Source organism: Delphinus delphis, chromosome 1 (assembly GCF_949987515.2).
Source record: "Delphinus delphis chromosome 1, mDelDel1.2, whole genome shotgun sequence".
NCBI lineage: Eukaryota > Metazoa > Chordata > Mammalia > Artiodactyla > Delphinidae > Delphinus > Delphinus delphis.
This window is the reverse complement of record NC_082683.1, coordinates 18,118,146-18,138,451: the sequence shown is the minus strand read 5'-3', so window position 1 is coordinate 18,138,451 and position 20,306 is coordinate 18,118,146. Positions and strand designations below refer to the sequence as shown.

The 20,306-nt window shown below is 49.0% G+C and overlaps 1 protein-coding gene across 1 annotated transcript; it reads left to right on the top strand.

Moving 5' to 3' along the window:
* Positions 1-451: 451 nt before the first annotated feature.
* Positions 452-2,066, top strand: ID3 (inhibitor of DNA binding 3). The gene is made up of 3 exons (XM_059997779.1): positions 452-827; positions 942-1,024; positions 1,578-2,066. Exons 1-2 carry the CDS (start codon positions 528-530, stop codon positions 999-1,001), a joined length of 360 nt encoding a protein of 119 aa, XP_059853762.1. The 5' UTR covers positions 452-527; the 3' UTR covers positions 1,002-1,024; positions 1,578-2,066.
* Positions 2,067-20,306: the final 18,240 nt, after the last annotated feature.

Genomic DNA, 20,306 nt, shown 5'->3' with positions numbered 1-20,306 from the left:
GCACTAATTCCTTACAAGTTTCCCTTGAAAAATCTTTTGCTTACCAAAAAAAAAAAAAAAAAAAAGCTTCTTTGCTGTTCGGGGATTTACGACCTCGGAGGACTGTGAGTTCGAACCAGTGTTGGGCTGTGGGTGGACTGGCAGGGGGCAGGGGAGCTCTAAGATCTGGGGCGCTGCCAGGAAAAGGCAAATTCTTAAAGTTAATGGTTTTAAGTGATTTTTTAAATCCTTTCTGGCAAAGAGGCCCGCCTCTCCTCTGTATCAGCGCTTCCTCATTCTTTGAATCCGCGGCTCCGCGGTATTCGGCGTCAGACCCGCCAGAGGAAGCCTGTTTGCAATTTACCCGGGCTGTGAACGCCCAGGGTCGACGGAGGCGGGGCCAAGGCGGGCTGTTTTGCATAAAGGGGCGTGCCTTCCAGGCGGGCTCTATAACTGCGGTCCTCCGTGAGAGTGCGCGCGTTGCTAGCTGCTCAAGGGGTTCTTTGGCTTTTTTTCTTCTTTCGGCACTTCCAACCTCATTCCTCAATATGAAGGCGCTGAGCCCGGTGCGCGGCTGCTACGAGGCGGTGTGCTGCCTGTCGGAACGCAGCCTGGCCATCGCGCGGGGCCGCGGCAAGAGCCCGGCAGCTGAGGAGCCGCTGAGCCTGCTTGACGACATGAACCACTGCTACTCGCGTCTGCGGGAACTGGTACCCGGAGTCCCGCGAGGCACTCAGCTTAGCCAGGTGGAAATCCTGCAGCGCGTCATCGACTACATCCTCGACCTTCAGGTGGTCCTGGCCGAGCCCGCTCCTGGACCCCCAGACGGCCCGCATCTTCCCATCCAGGTGCGCGTGGGCGTGCTTGGAGCAGGGGCGGGGCTGAGCTCCAGGGCAGGGATGCTGCGGGACCCTTAGAACTTCCTAGCGCCGTGCATAACTCTCCCGTTTTCCTTCTCTCAGACAGCCGAGCTTGCTCCGGAACTTGTGATCTCCAACGACCAAAGGAGCTTCTGCCACTGACCTGGACGTCCTGGCGCCTCCAGGTGAGTATCCACGCCTTCTCCCGGGGGCGGGGAAAGGAGGGCAGCTGGTGCTTAAATGGCAAATCCTAGAGTTGGTAGGCCTTTTAAGGGATTACCGCGCCCCCTCGGTTTAGGGAAACCGAGTCCAGAGAGGTGCAAGTGACTTGCCCGTGGTCACATCAAATGAATGACGGAACCAGTTCCCATCCAGTGTTCATTTCAACCTTAAACACACGGTGTCCCTGCCTTCCCTAGTGGCCAAAGACGCGAGAAAGTAGGCGCGGGTCCGACTAAATAAAATAGCCAGTCTGTTTGTAGCTTGGAGTCCTTAAAGGATCCGTGTTTTCTTCAGCCCCCTCCCAGCTAGTGTTAATTCCAAGAGGGAGGGATGGTGCAAGCTCCGCCTGTGGTCCTTTGGCGCCAACTGGGTGGGGGCAGCGTGGGGCGCGGAGTTATCAGCTGGAGGTAGAGACCAAGTTTCCTCCTTGGCGCCGGCCAGTCTGCGGCCGGCCCCCGCCTCGGCGCGCTCGGCGGAAACTGACGGCTCCCTGGTCTTCTTTCCTCCCCCGCCCAGAACGCAGGTGCTGGCGCCCGTTCCGCCTGGGACCCGGGACCCTCTACGGCCGGAAGCCCGAGGGCATGGATGGGCCCCAACCTCGCCCTGCCCACTTGACTTCCCCAAACCCCTGCCTCGAGGCTGGACCTGCGCCCGGGAGCGAAGGACTGTGAACTTGGGTGGCCTAAAGAGCCAGAGCTAGCTCTGGGCACCAGCTGGGCAACCTCCCCCAGCCCTCACCCCACCCCCAAGTTTAAAGACTGTCTTTCAGTGTGTGGAGGTGTATGGGGGGCGGGGCTGGCTGCTCTCCAAACTCTGGCAAGGCAGCGGTAGAGCTGGTCTTCTGGTCTCCTTGGAGAAAGGCTCTGTTGCCCTGATTATGAACTCTATAATAGAGTATTTAGCTTTTGTACCTTTTTTGCAGGAAGGTGACTTTCTGTAACCATGCGATGTATATTAAACTTTTTATAAAAGTTAACATTTTGCATAATAAACGGTTTTTAAACACTTGTGTATGTAATTTGATTCCTTAATGCTAACACTTTCGCACAAGACTGAATTTAGGGGGACTAAATTAATGTCTTGGAGCTTGGGGAAAGCAAACTTGCTTATTCCCTTAAAAGGGAGATGGGAGAATACCCAGCTAAGGCTGGGGAAGGGGGGGAGCCCCACATCCATTGGGTGCAAAGAAGAGCCTTGTCCTGTCTCATTTAACAAGTGAGGGAAGACTGGAGAAGGGAAGTGACTGGCACAAGCTCACCCAGCAAGTTGGGGGCTCAGGATAGAAATCGGGTCTCCTGAGTCTCAGTTGTTAGGTACTTTGAGAGCTGTTTTGCTAACTAGCAGATGGCTGCCTTCTTCAATGCCATTAATTATTCATGATGTCTTTCTAGCAGGGGATGTGGAAGAGAAGCCTCACCTGGTGCCCAGGAAGGGTTGGTGGTTGATAGACCCATTTCAGAATTGAATAAATGGATCATTGGGCTTGGTTTCATTTCCCTCTTCATGTTCTCTGTTTTAATTTTCTCTTGGGCTTTCAAAGTTGGAGAAAATAGGAGAGGGGTCTCTTCCCTCAAATCCTCAGCCACTCTGATCAGAAGGATTTTGGTGCTGGTTGGGAAATATGGGAACAAATCCCTCTACCAGCAGGTAGTTGAAGACTCTGAGCCTAGACTGGGAATTTGAGGAAGAGGCCCTACAGCCCTTATTTCTGGTATATCCTTCTCATAACATCTCCATTGGGAGCCTATTCTGTAAGCATCTTTAGCCCTATTTCAGAAATGGAAAATTGAGACTCATGGATAATGGGTTGGAGCCAGGTTCACACAACCCCTTGAGAGGCAGAGATGGGATTTTAACCTTAACTACAGTGACTATGACAGTAGTGGACGGGAGCAGGGTCTGAGACTGGCTATTCCATGGAGCCAGGCCTGAGAGTCAGGCAGAGGGCAAGACTCCCAAACCATGCCACCTTTGCCCCCACCTGGCACTTCCCCAGGTGGGTTCCACCAGGCACCTGGCCTCTCTAGACTCCTGTTTATGATATGATCTCACATGTGTGTTGGCCACTGGCATGAGTTACTTCAATATTTCATAACAAACAGGTCACGTCATCACCCACCTTCATGCCTTAACCCTGGTGAGCTTTCAGGGGCGAACAGGGGCATGTGGAGAGGAGGCAACCTTTGTCTCTGCAAACCACCCTCCTAGCTGACCAATGTTCTTAACCTGTTTCCTGGTCTTCTCCGATGATCTGATGTAAGGTATGAATGCTCTCTTCAGAAGATACACACACAAACTTTGCCGAGCAATAGCATACCTCCAATGCCCTGGGAAGCCCTCACACCCCATGTGAGGAACTCTTGCTTCAAACCAAGTAAGTACAAGACCCAGGCTGGGTCTACCTTGGATCATTTGTTCGGTGTCCTCTGCTGGCTCTGGAGTCAGCCACACAAGGGTGCAAATCCTTGTCTGCCACATACTAGCAGTTGGACTGCAAGCTAGCAACTGCGTCTCTTCAGCCTCAGTTTCCACATCTGTATGAGACTGCTGATATTGAGAAAACAGTTCTGAGGCACCCGGCCCCACATTACACCATTAATTGCAGTAAAGCCAGGCACTGAACTCAACGTCCTGTGCCCTTTCTGCCACAGTATGCTGCTTCCTGCTTGGAAGTTGTGGGACTGTGGAAGGCTGGGAAGAGCTGAATCGCTCATCTGCCATGTGAGCTTGAGCAAGACACCTCACCTCTCACAGCCTCTCTCCTCCCTTGCTCAGCAGCTGGTCGTTCTTGTACTGCTGCCTCCCTGGACAGAGATAATGGTGGGAAAGTTCTTTGAAATGCATCACACACCTACAAGGTATTATTAAGCTAATTCCAAGGAAATTGCCTGTAAGGTCCTCCAAGACTGAGCTGGTCAGGTGGCTGGGACAAAAGCCGAAACCAGCACACCAATTCATTAGTCATTAGGGAGTGAAAGCAATTTGGCCCTAGGTGAGAAAACTCAGAGAGGATAGTTGTCTTCTGTCATAAACACCTATCAAATGCCTACCAGGTGCCAGGCTCTATTTTATCTTAATTTTTTCTAATCCTCACCACAACCTAGCAAAGTGGGTATCATTATTCCCATTTTACAGAGGAAACAGATTCAGAGAGGCTGATTAACTTGATCCAGGTCACAAAGCAAGGAAGTGCCACAGCAAGCCACCATCCAGCACCATCTAGCTTCGAAGTCCATGTTCTTACTTCTACTTCAGGCCAATTTTTTCCCCTCACCATTCCCTTTACCTGGCACATATTTGGTCCCCAGTAAGTGCTTGCTGAATGAAAGACATAAGCCCGCCCCAGGTCTCCCTCTTATTTGTGAAATGGGATGATGGTACTCCCTTTGCAGGTGTGTGGTTCGGATTAAAAATAACATGCGTAAAGCGTCTACCAGGCTCCCTGAAAATACAAGATTCACTATTAACTGAGTCTTACAGTTCACTATTGCATCAGCTCTGACAAACGGACTTTTGGAAGAGATTCTTACTGTGTAAATAAAAAAACAGGTTCAGAACAGGCGAAGTAACTTGCCCGTGGCCACACGGCTCCTAAGTAACAAAGCAGGGATTCAAATTCATGCCTGTGACACCGGAGACGGTGCCCTTTCCGAGAAAGCCAGTTACAGCTCTCCTTAGCTGTGGATGTGCCGGACAACCGTTAATTATCTGTCTTCCCGGTCTCATCACCTCTCACGGCTACCACTCTTATCCATTCCCCAGGCTACATCCTAAATCCTCCTTTCGCTCTCTCTTTCTCGCAGAACTGCGCCTCCGGGTCCGCTCTGCCCGCTCCCTGCTCCGCTGGGAGAGGCGTTCCCCGCAGCCTCTTCTCTGCGCCGGGCCAGGGGCGGAGCCTCGGCCCACGTGGCCCAGAGCCCGGCTGGGCGGAGCCTAGCTGGCCCCGCCCCCAGCCTGACGACCCGCGCTCCCCCCGCTGGCCCTGGGGGCCGCTCGCAGGTGTTCGCTGGCGCCCGGATGTCTGAGCGCTGGCTCCGCTCTGGCTCCGGCTCCCTCCGCAGCCTGCGGGCGGGGCTCCCAGCCCATCCGGAGCCTCGCGGCGCCCCAGCCACTCTGCCAGCAGCGCGGCCTCCCGGTTCCCAGCCTCCCGGCCTGGGGGGCCCCCCACCCAGCGGAGTTGCTGACCCGACTGCTCTCCCGCTGCCCCCAGCTGCGCTTGGGCCGCTGCAGCCTCGGCGCGCCCCCACCCCGCTTCCTGCCTCGGCAGCTTTGCCCGGGCCGGGCTGCCGCCCTGGATCGCACCCCGTTCCTTCCTTCCTTCATTCTTTCAGGCAACTCGCATTCCTCGAGCGCCTGCGACGTGCCCCGCACAAGGCCTCTCCGACCTTCCGAGTGTGGCCCCAGGCCCACCAGGGTCCTCCGGGAAGCCTGTGCCCTCCGCCAAGCCTCTGCCCTCCGCCCAGTCTCCCTCCCCACCCCGCCCGACTCTCCTCCCTGTCTATTTCACTTGGAGTTTAGCATTTAATTGTTCTCTGATTATTTCTGCTGTTAAGGGTCAGTCAGTGGCAAGGTCAGGGGGTCACTTTGTGACCGAAATCAAGGGTCAGTCTGAAAGTAGAGTGAGGGGTCAGAGTGTGGCCAGAATTGGGGTTCAGCCAGACTGGCAAGGTTTGGAGATAGTGTGGGTAGAAGTTGGCAGCCGTCAGTCTGTGGCTGGACTTAATAGACAGGGTGTGAGGGTTAGTCTGAATAGCATCATCGGCCAAGGCTAGTGAGTCAGTCTTTGGGTAGAATCAGTGGACAGTCTGGATCAGGGTAGTAGGTCACCCAGAGACCAGGATTTAGGGGTTGCCTTTGGTAAGCCAGATAAGGGGAAGGGAGCGCTGTAGCTCTCTGAACTCGGATTCATATCCCTCTATGGCTGGGGGCTGACCATAGCCTCTCCCTGCATCACCCAGGCTGTGGAGCTGCCCTTCCAACTGGGACACTCCCTGTCCTCAATGCCACCCTGCTCCTACCTTGTCCCAGAGCCTGGAGGCAAAACCCTCCTCGGGCCAGACCGTGGTCAGACTGGCAGTAACACTGGCCATGGCAGGGAGGCCTTGGGCTTCCAAGGGATCCGGCCTTGGAGCCACCCATGTTTAACGGGTAAGTTGATGCTCTTCCCTGTACCTTTCTGTCATTTGTTCATAAACCTAAAGGCTGTCAGGGATGGAAGGACCCTTAGAGGTCACACATGTGGCCCAAGAGGGGAAGGAGCCTGCTCAGGGACACACAGCAAACTCGTGGTCAAGACAGAACTTGACGGAATTCCCTGGCGGTCCAGTGGTTAGGACTCAGCACTTTCACTACCATGACCCAGGTTCAATCCCTGGTGGGGGAACTAATATCCTGCAAGCTTGGCCAAAAAAAAAAGACAGGACTCGAACCCATGCCTCCTAACTTTGTATCTAGGAAACTTCGTGTGATACTCTGCCTCCCCAGAGCAAGGATTGTTACTCCCACTTTAGAGGTGGGGCAGCTGAGGCCCTGAGAGGCTTCAGGGATCACACAGCTCTCACAGAGGGACTGCCGGGGGCTGGTGGACTGCGCAGACCCCCACATGAGGATGTGGTAATGTGAAGTCAGGGAATGGTGACTCCCTAAAGCATTGTCTCCTTGTCATTGCCACCCAGCCCCCTCCCTCGCGCCCTCATTAGGAGCAAATGAAACAAGGGTGGCCAAGTGAAGCCAGGGAGGAGAGAGAACACTTTTTAAGAACTGCTGGGGAAGAGCTCAGCTGGGTTCTTATGGAAGCATATGGAACTCATTACCCTAAGTCGAGGTGGTCGCTGGCCAGCTGGCCGTTGGTCAGTTTGGGGCTACAAGTGTGTGTTGTGTGGCAATGGGGGTACCCAAGGCAGACTCCCCAGAATAACCTGCCCGCTCACCGATCCAGGTTCTTCCTGAACCTGGTTTTGTTTCCAGCCTATGCCATTTTTAGCATTTAAAAAAAAAAAGAAAAGATTTCAAGACACTGGGTACTCGGCCACTATAGGTTCTGGGGGGAGGAGACAAGTACTTAGGCACCGTCAAGACAGTCCCCTCCACCACCACCGCTCACACACGTCTCTTCCCCACCAGGGCCCCTGGCAGTTCTTGCATTGGGTCCAGATGCATGAAGGATTGATCCCAGCTTCCATCCAGGGTTCATCCAGGTGGGCCCTGAGGGACCTAAATGTTGGTCCTGACTCCTGTCCATCACATTTCCCTCGAAAAGTTTGACTCCACATTCAAAGACAGCAGCAAGAAAGTGTTCAAAAGAGGCCATTCACTAGTACACAGCATTTTAGTCTATGTGGTAATGTGAGACCGGAGCACTGCCTCCATTTCACCCCTGTGAGGCTCACAGATATTAAGGGATCTGCCAAAGGTCCCTGGAGTAAGTGTCAGAGCCCAGGTCTCCGACATAGCTTCCACATCCAGTCGTGTTGATGTCTGCAGTTTTTAATTTTATTTAATTTTATATATTTTTTTGGTCGTGCCGCACGGCTTGCAGGATCTTAGTTCCCTAGCCAGGGACTGAACCCGAGCCACAGCAGTGAAAGCGCCGAGTCCTAGCCACTGGACCGCCAGGGAATTCCCTGCAGTTCTTTTAACTTTGTACAAACCAATGGTCACACAGAATTGGCCTCAGCCAGACCCCACAGCCCTCCCGTACTTTCTGTGAGTTTGGGAATCAGACAGATGCTGGCTGAAATCCTAGCTTTGTCACGTATTAGCTATGCCATCACAGGTAAGTTATTTATCCTCTCAGAGCCTTAGATGGCTGCTGTGATGTTTAAAGCAGACAACATATGTAAAGCGCCTGGCACTTGGTAGGCCCTGGGTGATGCCATCCGCAGAGCTTGCTGGGTATGGTTGTCAGATTCCTCATCTTTCCGGGTGGCAGTATTGTTGGCATAATCCAATCCCAGCATCTCAGCACTGCCTGTCTAGCATGTGTGTTCTTCAGAGGCCTTTCACATATCCACAGGAGTATCTGATCAGCAGGACAGCTTGGTGCCTTGAGGAATAGTGCAGGGGCTTAAAAAGCAGGGCTGCAGTCCAGCATCTCCACTCCCAGGCTCTGCCACCTTGGACAAGCTCCTTTACTTCTCTGAACCTCAGAGAACCAGCACAGAGCCACCACAGAGTCCTGCTGAGTATTTAGTGAGGAACTAAAGGTAAAGCACTGAGAAGCCTGCCAGCACATGGAGGCACTCAGTAAGTCACAGATGGAGTTAGGAATAGTCCCGTTTCACAGATGGAGAAACTGGAGTCCCAGAGGGGGTAAGCAACTCATCCAATGTCATAGGGAAAGGCCCCCTCACAGACCTAGAGATTAAAAACCAGATCTTCACACTCCCAGTCCATGCCCAGCTACTACTTTCTCATTATTGGGATTTGTAATTATTTCATGACAAATGTGTTTTCAGCTGGTGGAAGGACAGAGCTTTAGACCCAGGCCCAGCTTACTCATGAAAGCACCCCTTTTTAGAATAGAATGGGGGTGTGGGGTTTGGGGTAGGAAGGACATGACCCAGAGGCCAGAGGACCTGGAGGCCGAACGTGGCAGGAGATCTGTGATAGGACAGACCTGTCTCTGCCATGTCTTAGCTGTGTGACCACCTCTCTGAGCCTCAGTTTTTCATCTGAAACTCCCAATAGTACCTCTTTCCTAGGGTTGTTGTAGGAATTAAATAAGACAGCAGAGATAGAGTACCTGGCACAGATGAGATGCTTGAACTTGGCAGCCCTTATAATTTTATCAAGATCTAGTGGGGCAGGACCCACCTGCTTCTTCGTCATCATCCTCATCTGTGAATCCTTTTGGATTTTTTTTTTTTTTTTGGCCCTGCCACGCAGCATGTGGGATCTTAGTTCCCTGACCAGGGATCTAACCCGCACCCCCCTGCCTTGGAAGCATGGAGTTTTAACCACCGGACCGCCAGGGAAGTCCCTGTGAATCTTTTAGTAAACTTTCAATTGAACGTACAATATTTGGCTACTGAAATGCCTATGAGTGCCTGCAGTCCCCCACAAGCAGTGTGAACTTGGACAAATTCCTTAGCTTCCTTCATCCTCAGTGTCTGCACCTATAAAATGGGGATAATAAAAGTCCCTACTTTGTGAGGATTAAATTAGTTAACACATAGCACTCTCAGTCTAATGCTTGACACGTAATAGGAACCCCCCCAAATGCTAGCTGTCATTCCTTATCTTAGCATACCATGTGCAGTGTGTTCTCATACATTCTATAGCCATCTGTGCTTGTATATAGAATCGTAATGTCTCAATTTTTAAAAAATAAAATTGACATTTCAGGAAGAAGTACAGATAAGTAATATGGTTTTGTGAGACCCAGAGCCCAGCCAATTTCACACACAGCCACACATGGGCGTGTACACACACACATACATGAAGACACACGCACACACACTGTGAAGAAGGCCATGCTGTGCTGTGCTGCTTCCTCTTACCTTGGAGAGCTGCCTGCACCTCCCTCCCACTCACTGTGCTCTGTGGAGGGAGACAAGAAGCTGTGCTCACCCCTCAGCAGGAGATTTCCTTGGCAAAACTGACCTGGGAGGAAGCCCGGGCTCTAGCTGGTAACCTGAGTATCAGAGCCCAGGTCTCAGTCCTCGTTCTCTCCCCTCCTTGCTGTGCACTAGCTTCACCTCTCTGAGCTTTGGCTTCTCATCTGTGAAGGGGGGCTAACCGTTTCTACCTTTCAGGGCTGCTGTGAGGATTAGAGAAATGCACAAAAAGTGCCTGGCACGTAGTCATTGCTCCATAAGTGAGAGTTCTTCAAAGCCTGGCTGGTTTTTTAACTCAGTAAGAGGTATCTTTTTTATATTCTTTAATAAAACAGGATTATGGTCTTTGTACCTTATATAATTAATACACTTTATTGCTTTGTTTTTCTTTATTGCTTTTTAAACACATCTCTTAATCCAATAAAGGTGGTTTTCCTCCTAAAACTATCTTCTTTCCTTTTTTATTCATATTTTACAATGTCTGGGCAAGTCATTGGAGCCCACTGAGCCTCAGTTTCCTTATCTCTAAAATGGGAAAAATACCTTCCTCATGAGATTGTTTTGAGAATTCAGTGAGATGGTGCATGTAAAAGTGGTTTGTACATTGTAAAGTCCAGCAGGTGTAAGAGATTATTTTTTGCACCCTTCCTTTCCCTCTCACTAGGCTGAATTCCTCAAAGACAGGAGGGAGTTTTATTTACCTTTGTATCCCCTGCATTGAATGTGTAGAACTAAATTTAATAAAAACAGTAGTGGTGATAAGAACTTTCATTTCCTGAATACTTACTGTGTGCAAGACTCTGGGCTAAGTGCATCTTAATGGAAGGATGAGTGATAGACATTTAAAAGTTTTTGATTCCCTCTGCTGATTATTTATTTATTTTAAAAATATGTATTTATTTGGTTGCACCGGGTCTTAGTTGTGGCAGGTGGGCTCTTTAGTTGCAGCACGTGGGCTCTTTAGTTGCAGCATGCGAACTCTTAGTTGCATCATGCAGGTAGGATCTCGTTCCCTGACCAGGGATCGAATTCGGGCTCCTTGCATTGGGAGCGCAGAGTCCCATCCACTGCGCCACCAGGGAAGTCCCTTTGCTGATTATTTAAAGGTGAAGGGATTGTTTTACTTCTCCCTTCAGCAAGTTCTGTCTTCCATTCTGCAGGCAAATTATTTTTATTTTGGGGTCTTATACATTGGCTGGCCAATCCAGTTGAATAACCATAATAGCCATCTTTAGTTTCCTTATCTATAAAATGGGGCTAACGATCAACTTAACCTCATTTAAACGTGTCCCATAAGTGACAATAACTTTCCCTTACTCCTTCCTTTCCTCTCCACCTAGACACACCCTTTCCTTGGAGAAGAAGCTGGTGACAGGACAAGGTGATTAAACTGGGTGGCAGAGAGCTGAGTCCCTTCAGTTCTCTGTGCTTTTTTTCTTTTTTTTTTTTTGGCTGTTCCCTGAGGCTTGTGGGATCTTAGTTCCCCCACTGGGGATCAAACCCGCGTCCTCAGTAATGAAAAGCAGGGAGTCCTAACCACTGGACCGCCAGGGAATTCCCTCTCTGTGCTTTTGTTTCTTTTGTTAATCAGGGTGGCAGATCTTTCTGGAATAACTCCCTGATTCTGAGACCCTGCATGTCCCGCCTCCTAAATAATCTCCCTTTTCTGCCGTAGCTCCAAAGATTCAACTCACCCAAGTGCCATATGCCCCCTGTGATCATGTGCTGTATATTACAAGTTCCTTTAAGTCCTGGGAGGCAGAGTTGTGTGTTCAGGGTTTGATTTCTATCTTTCCAAGCATTTTCTTATCATCATTTCATCTCATCCTTGACAAACCTTTCAAAGTCCCCAAGTCACACATGGGGCAGCTAGGGCCCAGAGAGGAGAAGGGCCTTGGTTAAAGCCACAGAGTGAGTGACAGAGCTGGTCCTATGACCCGGATATGCTATGAGCCCGTCTGAGCTCAGGTCCTCTCTGAGCATCTTGACACCAGGCTTTGTGCTTAATGCTTCCTCACAGTAATTTTATAAAGCAGGTGCTGCCCCCACTTTCCAGATGAGGAAACTGAGACTCAGGCAGGTAAAATAACTTGTCCAAGTCAGAATCATGATATACTCAGGGCTGACTCCAAAGTGTGTGCTTTTTATTGAACACCCTGTGGCCTCTGCAGCTTTGCTGTCTTGGAGCCTGAAAGATGGTCTCTCCCAAGTCTCTGCAGCAGTAGTGTTGTACCCTAAAGCAAGGAGTGATTGCCAAGGCTGACCCCCATGCCCCAGTCTCTCAGCCCCAGCAGCTGGGGTCAGGAGATTCACAGAGCAGGGCACACAAGGGCCCTGCTGCAGCAGTGATCTGCATGGAGGGCCCCCCCATCCCTAAAGCCAATTGTCTCCCCACGAGACAATACAGATAAAGGACCCAGCCTAGTGGTCTGCCGGCATCAATCTGTAACCATGGAAATCCCTAGGGAGACAATTTCAAAGCCCTCCCTGCCACCCTTCACCCTGCAGCTGTGGCTCCAGGAGCCCGGCCTCCAGCAGAAGGGGCACTACTGATAATCACCACCCCCCACCACTGCCACCACAAAATGGGACACAGCTGGGCTCCCCACAACATACATCCTCCCAGAACTGGTGTTGTCAAAGGGGCCTTGGATGCGTTTAAGGCCTAAACCTTATTTCTTTTGCAAGAAGGTTAGTTCTGTGAGGTTCTGCACTGGTGAGATGTCATTGATTACAGGGTTGGGCACAGGGAAAGTAAGGTCTCAGTGGAATTCTTAACCATGGAACCAGGGCCTGGGAAGGTATTAGGTCTTCAGCGCACGATTTCCCCCTGGTGGCCAGTTGCTGCAATTGTCAGCTTCGGTTCTAAAGACGAACAAAAATTATTACCTCTTTTTCCTTGGTATCTAGTGTGTTCCAGACGCCCACACGCAGATCTAATCCTCACAGCCACTCTGAGATATGGGTGTTCTTATCTTACTTATACATGCTGAAGCCAAGGCTTTCAGACGATATCCAGAAGGAAGGAAAGGTAGCAGAGTGGTTGAGAGGGTGAACCCAGGCTGGCCTGGCTCAAAACCTGCTCCACCATCACCAGCCCTATGATCTTGGGAAAAGCACCTAAACTCTCTGAGTCTCAGTTTCTTCATATGTAAAGAGGGAGTGATAACAATACACACTTCATAAGGACGTTATGAGGATTATTTATAAGCCTTAAGAACAGTGACTGGCACATAGTAAATAAAATTCTGTGCCCTGATACTTCTTAAGCTGTGTGCCTTCAGGCATATCTTGAACTACTCCTGGCCTCAGTTCTTTCACCTGTAAAATGGGGCTAATTGTGCCTTCTTCTTAGGGCTGTGGTACCACTTCACTGTAACTGAAGTGGATTTGGGGTATGAACATACTTGCTTTACCACTATTCGCATCATTTTTATCTGCATTTTGGGGGAGGAATGATCATGGGGGCAGAGGGATGGGCAGAGGGATACTTCTCCTCTCTCCATAAACCAGGAGTAGGAGATACCTGAGAATTCTGACCCTGGCGACCTCTTTGGCTTGCAGAGTCACAGAGCCTCTCACAGTGGCCAAGTGGCCTCTCAACTATTCCAAAAATCTTTCACTGAGTTCAGTTCAATAAGCAATTCTTGGGCTTCTATTCCACGATGGGCACTGGGCTGGATACTGGGGTGTGAAGATAAAGAAGACGAGGAGTGACTTAAATCTGGTGGGGAAAGACAGAACAGAAAAACAATTACAATATGAAATGATGACAGATTGAGATTCCTAACAGGAGGTGGGGAGCAGGGATCAGAGTCAGCTTCTGAGAAATGGGTGCTGTAAGCTATCACCACCCATACTCATACTGTGGCCAATACCACTTGGACTCCAAAGACTGAATGTCTTGCTTATTTCAAAATACTTCTGAGTCTTATTTTTTTATGTTAATAATTGATCTGGATTCTTGATGTTGCTGTCCCAGGCTTCAATTCTGTTCAACTAAAGAGTTAAAATACACCCATTTAAAAAGAATTTTTATTTTATATTGGAGCATAGTTAATTAACAATGTTGTGTTAGTTTCAGGTGTATAGCAAAGTGGTTCAGTTTTACATATACATGTATCTATTCTTTTTCAAGTTCTTTTCCCATTTAGGTTATTACAGAATATTGAGCAGCGTTCCCTGTGCTATACAGTAGGTCCTTGTTGGTTATCTGTTTTAAATATATCACTGTGTACATGTCAGTCCCAGACTCCCAATCTATCCCACCCCCTGGTTACCACCTTCCTTCCTGGTAACCATAAGTTCATTCTGTAAGTCTGTGAGTCTGTTTCTGTCTTGTAAATAAGTTCATGTGTATCTTTTTTTTAGATTCCACATGTAAGCAATATCATATTATATTTGTCTTTGTCTGACTTACTTCACTTAGTATGATAATCTCCAGGTCCACCCATGTTGCTGCAAATGGCATTATTTCATTCTTTTTAATGGAGGAGTAATATTCAGTTGTATATATGTACCACATCCTCTTTATCCATTCATCTGTCAATGGAAAATACACCCATTTTTACTAAGCATTGTTTGAGATCACACGTGCATATGGGGTATACAGCATTCTAAATGAGCTGTGTATCTGAGAAACTTGTGTCTGAGAGCAGACCTTTTTTTTCCTGGTAGAAGAGGTGGAGAGAAGCATCCCAAGCAGAGAGAATACCGTGAGCTTACAGGGAGAGCAGGGAGGTCAGAGGGGTTGTCGGAAAAAGTGTGTTTTATGAGAGCCTAAGGTCCCTGTGTGAAGGATGCTGAAGATCAGAGGGGCTGGCAGGGGGTGGGGTGGTCAGGCCATGCTGGGAGCTATTTGCAAGACCATAAGCAAATGTGTGTTTTAAAGAGTCCCTTCGGGGGACTTCCCTGGTGGTCCAGTGGTAAAGAATCCGCCTTACAATGCAGGGGACGTGGGTTCGATCCCTGGTCAGGGAACTAAGATCCCACTTGCAACGGGGCAACTAAGTCCGCGTGCCACAACTACCGAGCTCACTCACCTCAGCTAGAGAGCCCCCATGCCTCAAACTACAGAGCCCACACGCTCTGGAACCTGTGCACCACAACTGGAGAAGAGAAAACCCGCCGCCACAACTAGAGAGAAGCCCACGTGCAGCATCGAAATATCCCGCATGCATCAACGGAGATCGTGCGTGCTGCAAGCAACTAAGACCCGACGCAGCCAAAAATAAATAAATAAATAATAAATAAATCTTTTTTAAAAACCCTAAAGAGTTCCTTCGGGAAAAGGAGGGAATAAATTGATAATCCCATGAATTGTAGGTTGTGCTTCCCCAAGCTCCTCTGGACACCTCTACAGGAACCTAAATCCGATTGTCCTCCTCCAATGAGACCCACAAGACTCAACATCTGTGAAAAACATCTACAGGGTCTGGAAACATCTGGAAAGAATTTGGCCAATCTGGTAGCCCTGGCCTTCCCAGCGGGGCTGCATCTTTCACATTCTTTTTCTCCTCCCTAAGTCCACAGGGGGTTAACTTGTTAATAGATAGCCTCGCAGGCTTTGGGCAGGTACTGGAGTTCACCGCTAGATGGCAGCCTTAACCCTTCAACCCCACCAGCTTCCACCCAAAGGCCAGAGAGAAGGGAAAATGAACTAAGAAATATGAAGGATGTGCAACCACCCTTTCAGGTGCTCGTCATCACCTCCATTTTATAGATGAGAAAACGAAGCCTCTAGGAGGTGAAGCCACCAGTCAGTCCAAAGTCACACAGATAGGTGGGCATAGTGGAACTTAGCCTCTCTAAGCTTCAGTTTCCTCATCTGTAAAATGAAACCGACCCACACGGGCAACACTAATCAACTTTCTGTCTCTATAGGTTTGCCTATTCTAGACACCTCACATAAATGTAATAATATAATATGTAGCCTTTTGTGTCTGGTTTCTTTCACTTAGCATAATGTTTTCAAGACTCAACAACATTGTAGCAGGTATCAGTACTTCATTTCTTTTTTGCTTTGTTTTGTTTTAATTAATTTATTTATTTGCCTGCCTCGGGTCTTAGTCACAGCATGCAGAATCTTTGTTGCGGCATGCAGGATCTTTAGTTGTGCGTGTGGGCTTAGTTGCCCAACGGCTTGTAAGAGTCTTAGTTCCCCAAGCAGGGATCAAACCCACATCCCCTGCATTGGAAGGCAGATTCTTAACCACTGGACCACCAGGGAAGTCCCCTTCATTTCTTTTTATGACTGAATAATATCCCTCTGTATGGATATACCATATTTATTTAAGCAGTCATCAGTTGATGGACATTTGGGTTGTTTCCAAGTTTTGCTTATTATGAATAATGCTGCTATGAAAACATCAGTTCTCTTGGGAATATATCTAGGAGTGGAATTCCTAGGTCATATGGTAACTCTGTGTATAACTTTTTGAGGAACTCCCAAACCGTTTTCCAACGTTGCTGAACCAATTTACATTCCCACCAGCAATATATGAGGGCTCCAATTTCTACATGTCCTGGCCAATACTTGTTATTGTCATTCTTTTTTTTTTTTTTTTTTTTTTGCGGCACTCGGGCCTCTCACTGTTGTGGCCTCTCCCGTTGCGGAGCACAGGCTCCAGACGCGCAGGCTCAGCGGCCATGGCTCACGGGCCCAGCCGCTCCACGGCATGCAGGATCTTCCCGGACCAGGGCACGAACCCGCGTCCCCTGCATGGGCAGGCAGACTCTCAACCACTGCGCCACCAGGGAAGCCCTGTCATTCTTTCTGATTAAAGCCATTCTAGTATGTGTGAATCTTGTGGGGGTTTTTTTTGGCCTCTCCGCGCGGCATGCAGAATCTTAGTTCCCTGATCAGGGATCAAACCCATGCCCCCGGCCGTGGAAGTGCGGAGTCCTAACCACTGGACCACCAGGGAAGTCCCTCTTGTTGTGGCTTTGATTTTCACTTCTTAATGTCTAATGATATTGGGCACCTTTTTATGTGCTTATTGGCCTCTGTATGTCTTCTTTGGAGAATTGTCCATTCAAATACTTTATCTTCTCAATACATTTTGGTAATATTATGCCAAACGTGTTCACACACACACACACAGACACACACACAGAGCACATTCTCGTACCATCCCAGATTTACTTCAACTATCACAACAGCTCTATGAGGAAGCCATGATTTGCGCCACTTTTCAGGTGAAGGAACTGAGGCTCAGAGTAGTGCAATGATATGCCCAAAAGCCCACAGCTTACGGAGTGTCAGGGCCCAGAGTTTTACTTACTTAAGAAACATTCATATAGTATTTACTATGTGCCAGTCCAGAGCACCTGTGAACCTCACATTCCAACAGTTTTCCAGTGAAAGGATCATTATCAATAGCAGAACTTCTCTGAAGCAGCAACTTCCTTCTTTTTTTTAAAAAAAAAAAACAACTTTTTCTCTCCAATTACCAAAGTAACACATTTTAGAATAGTTGGAAAAGACTTTACAGAGAAGCACAAATATGATGGAGCAGAGATTTTTTCCTTCGTCCTTCCCACAGCTCTGATTTGGCTTCTGTCTGATTTTGGATTTATGTGAACAGGTAACGCAGTGGGGAGCCCCAGAACAGGAGGTCTGTGCCTTCAGGAAGTTTCTATCAAGCAATTCATATTTTGCAAAGTAGGGCTTTGAGTAGAAGGTATCAGAGGCATTTTTCAGGAGAAGATATACCAGGGATGAGGTACACCAGCTGCGATGGAAGCTTGCTTTGGTTTGGGGACTTTTCTAGGGCTTTTGGGTCTGGCTGGAACAGGGCTTTCTCCCTTACCAGCTGTACCGTCTCATTTAATGTCCCCCGTGCCTCAGCTTCCTCATCTGGAAAATGGGACTAAGCATCCCTAACTTATCTAGTTGTGGGCACACTCCTCCCACCCCCAACGATGCCTGCAGCACTGGAACTCTGGGTTCACCGGCAGAACATACCCTCCTTCAATGGGGTTGGTTCTGGGGCTGAGTTCTTTGTTCAGAATGGCTCAGTGGGCTTCCCTGGTGGCGCAGTGGTTGAGAGTCCGCCTGCCGATGCAGGGGACACGGGTTTGTGCCCCGGTCTGGGAGGATCCCACGTGCCGTGAAGCGGCTGGGCCCGTGAGCCATGGCCGCTGAGCCTGTGCGTCCGGAGCCTGTGCTCCGCAATGGGAGAGGCCTCAACAGTGAGAGGCCTGTGTACCGCAAAAAAAAAAAAAAAGAGTGGCTCAGTGCCTTGGGAGATAGAGATCTGAGTTCAGATCCTGGTCAGATCCTGGTTTCCTCTTTAACCAACCCTTGCTCAAATCCCCTACATGTTTGAGCCTCAGTTTCCTTCTTGTACCTACGTTATAGGATAGTTGGGAGGTTTCAATATAGTAACGCATGTAAGTGCCTGTCTGGTGCTTTACACTGAGGAAGTGTTCAGGAAACGTGAGCTCGTAACACCATCATCACTTACTGCAGACCTACTGTGTGCCCGGCACTCTCAGGGAGGAGGACATGAAGGTGAAAACACAGCATGGGTCGTGTTCCCAAGGACTTTGAAGATGTCTGACTTCAGACTCTTTTTTCCTGTCACGCCACCATTTGAGTTGGGCCTTGAAGGGCGGGTCAGATTTGTCACTTGGGGTTGGGAGGGAGAAGAGGCCTTGTGGATGTGGAGCCATGGAGGCCAAGCCTGGGAAATGGGAGAGTGTAGGGCGTGAAGGGAAAACTGCAAGTATTTTAATTCAGTTCCATGTGAGGGCCTCTTCAGTCCATCTCACACAAATCTCAGTGAAAATATATTAAATACCTGCTACGCACCCCTCTGAGGACTTTATATCCAATCCCTTATGGAATCTTCACGGTAAATGGAAAGGTCACTTTGCCATTCCCATTTCAAAGATGAGTAATTTGAGGCTCAGAGAGATCCAGCAACCTGACTAAGAGCCCTACACTAGGAATGGATGTGGCAGGAATTCACGTTCAGGGTGACCCAGTGCAGATCTGCATCTCACACCTCTGGCAGGAATTAGTTCCCAGGCAGTGAAACTCTAAAGCCAGCCCCAGCTGCCTGGTTCTCAACTATGGAAAGCTGGCTCACGGCCCCCTTGCTGGCTCCCTTCTTTCGTCCCAGCCCCACCCTGCTACCCCCATTTCCCTTCCTGGCCCTGAGGCCCTGCTCCTTCCCCAAACCTATTCTGCCACAATTCCTTCCAGGTTCCCTCATCTGTAAAATGGGGTTAATAATAGTGCCTGTCCCAGAGGGGTGACGTGAGGATCAGAGGAGATGCCCAAGTGCTTGGAGCCCAGCACACAGTAGGTTCTGTAAATATTAACGATCATCATCACCATCATCCTCTTAATGATATCCCTGATGTCCTGTGACATCGGCTAAGTGGAAGCATTATCGGTATTTGATGGTTGAGGAAATTGATGTTGAGAGGTAGACCAGCAGCCTGTCCAGCGGCGCTCAGATGGCAGGTGGGGAGTGGGACTTGAATCTGGGCCTGCTGAGCCTCTGACTTCAAATCTCATTAACTTCTGCCACTCTTTGCTGGGAAGATGAATGAATCATTTAATCAATATTTATTTCCCATCTTCTGCATGCCACGCCAGGCCGTAGATGCTGAGGGGCATTCAGAGAGAGATATCACCTGGTCCCTTGAGAGAGCTTAGAACCCAACAGATAAACCAGGCATGAAAACAAAGCCTTGTTTTTTGAGGCAGAACACACGAAGGGTCCTAAGAGGGCGAGAGGCACTCTGACTGGGAGAGGGGAGGCAGGCAGGGAAGGCTTCCTGGAGGAGGTGATGTTTAAGCTAGGCTATGAAGCTTTTTCCCATGTGGCCACTAAGGAAAGAAGGCATCAGAGACACCATCAGCTGTGTGGGCAGGGCAGCAGCGCCTGGAGGCCTGTCACCAGGCTCTTCAAGGTGCAACAGAGCCTATGAGTTGAAGGTGAATGAAGGTTGTCATGATAAGTGTTTTCCAAAAACTTGTTGTAGAGGATGGCTGTGAGAAAACCACTGGGAGCACAACTGCATGTAATAAGCGTATAGGGACTTGCAGATGAATGTTTAAGTCCTTGGCTGTGGTGTTTAAAAATTCATTGCCTGAAAGGTGTGGCATACAGTATTTTGGAAAGAAAAATGAAGAATTGGTCAAGAAGACATGAATTGAAGCAAATGATGAAAATTAATATTTTAGTGAACACTGATCACCTCAATAAGTTATGTAGAAAAATACATGTTCAAATGGTTTTAATTGTTGGGCAATAAAGTCTATTTTCTTTCAAATAAAATAATAATAATAAATAAACTGGGCCATGAAAGACCAGTGAAATGTGTAGACAGGAGTAAAGGGGTCTGTGTACTGGAGATAAGGCCAGAGATGTAACCACAGCTGCCATTTCTTGGGGTTCCTTATGAACCACACTCTGTGCTGAGTGCTTTACATGCATTATCTCATGAGATTTCCCCACAACCTTATGAAGTGAGTGGTAAGGGATAAGAAAACCAAGCTCAGAGAGTTTACAAAACTTCCCTGGGGTCACACAGTTAGCAAAGTGGCCAGGCCTGGATTTGAACCCAGGGCTGTCTACTTCAAGGTCTGGGCTCTTCACCACTATGCATTATTGCTACCTCATCCTCCAGATCTGAGGATCAGGTATTAAGCTGGGGACTGACTCGGAAG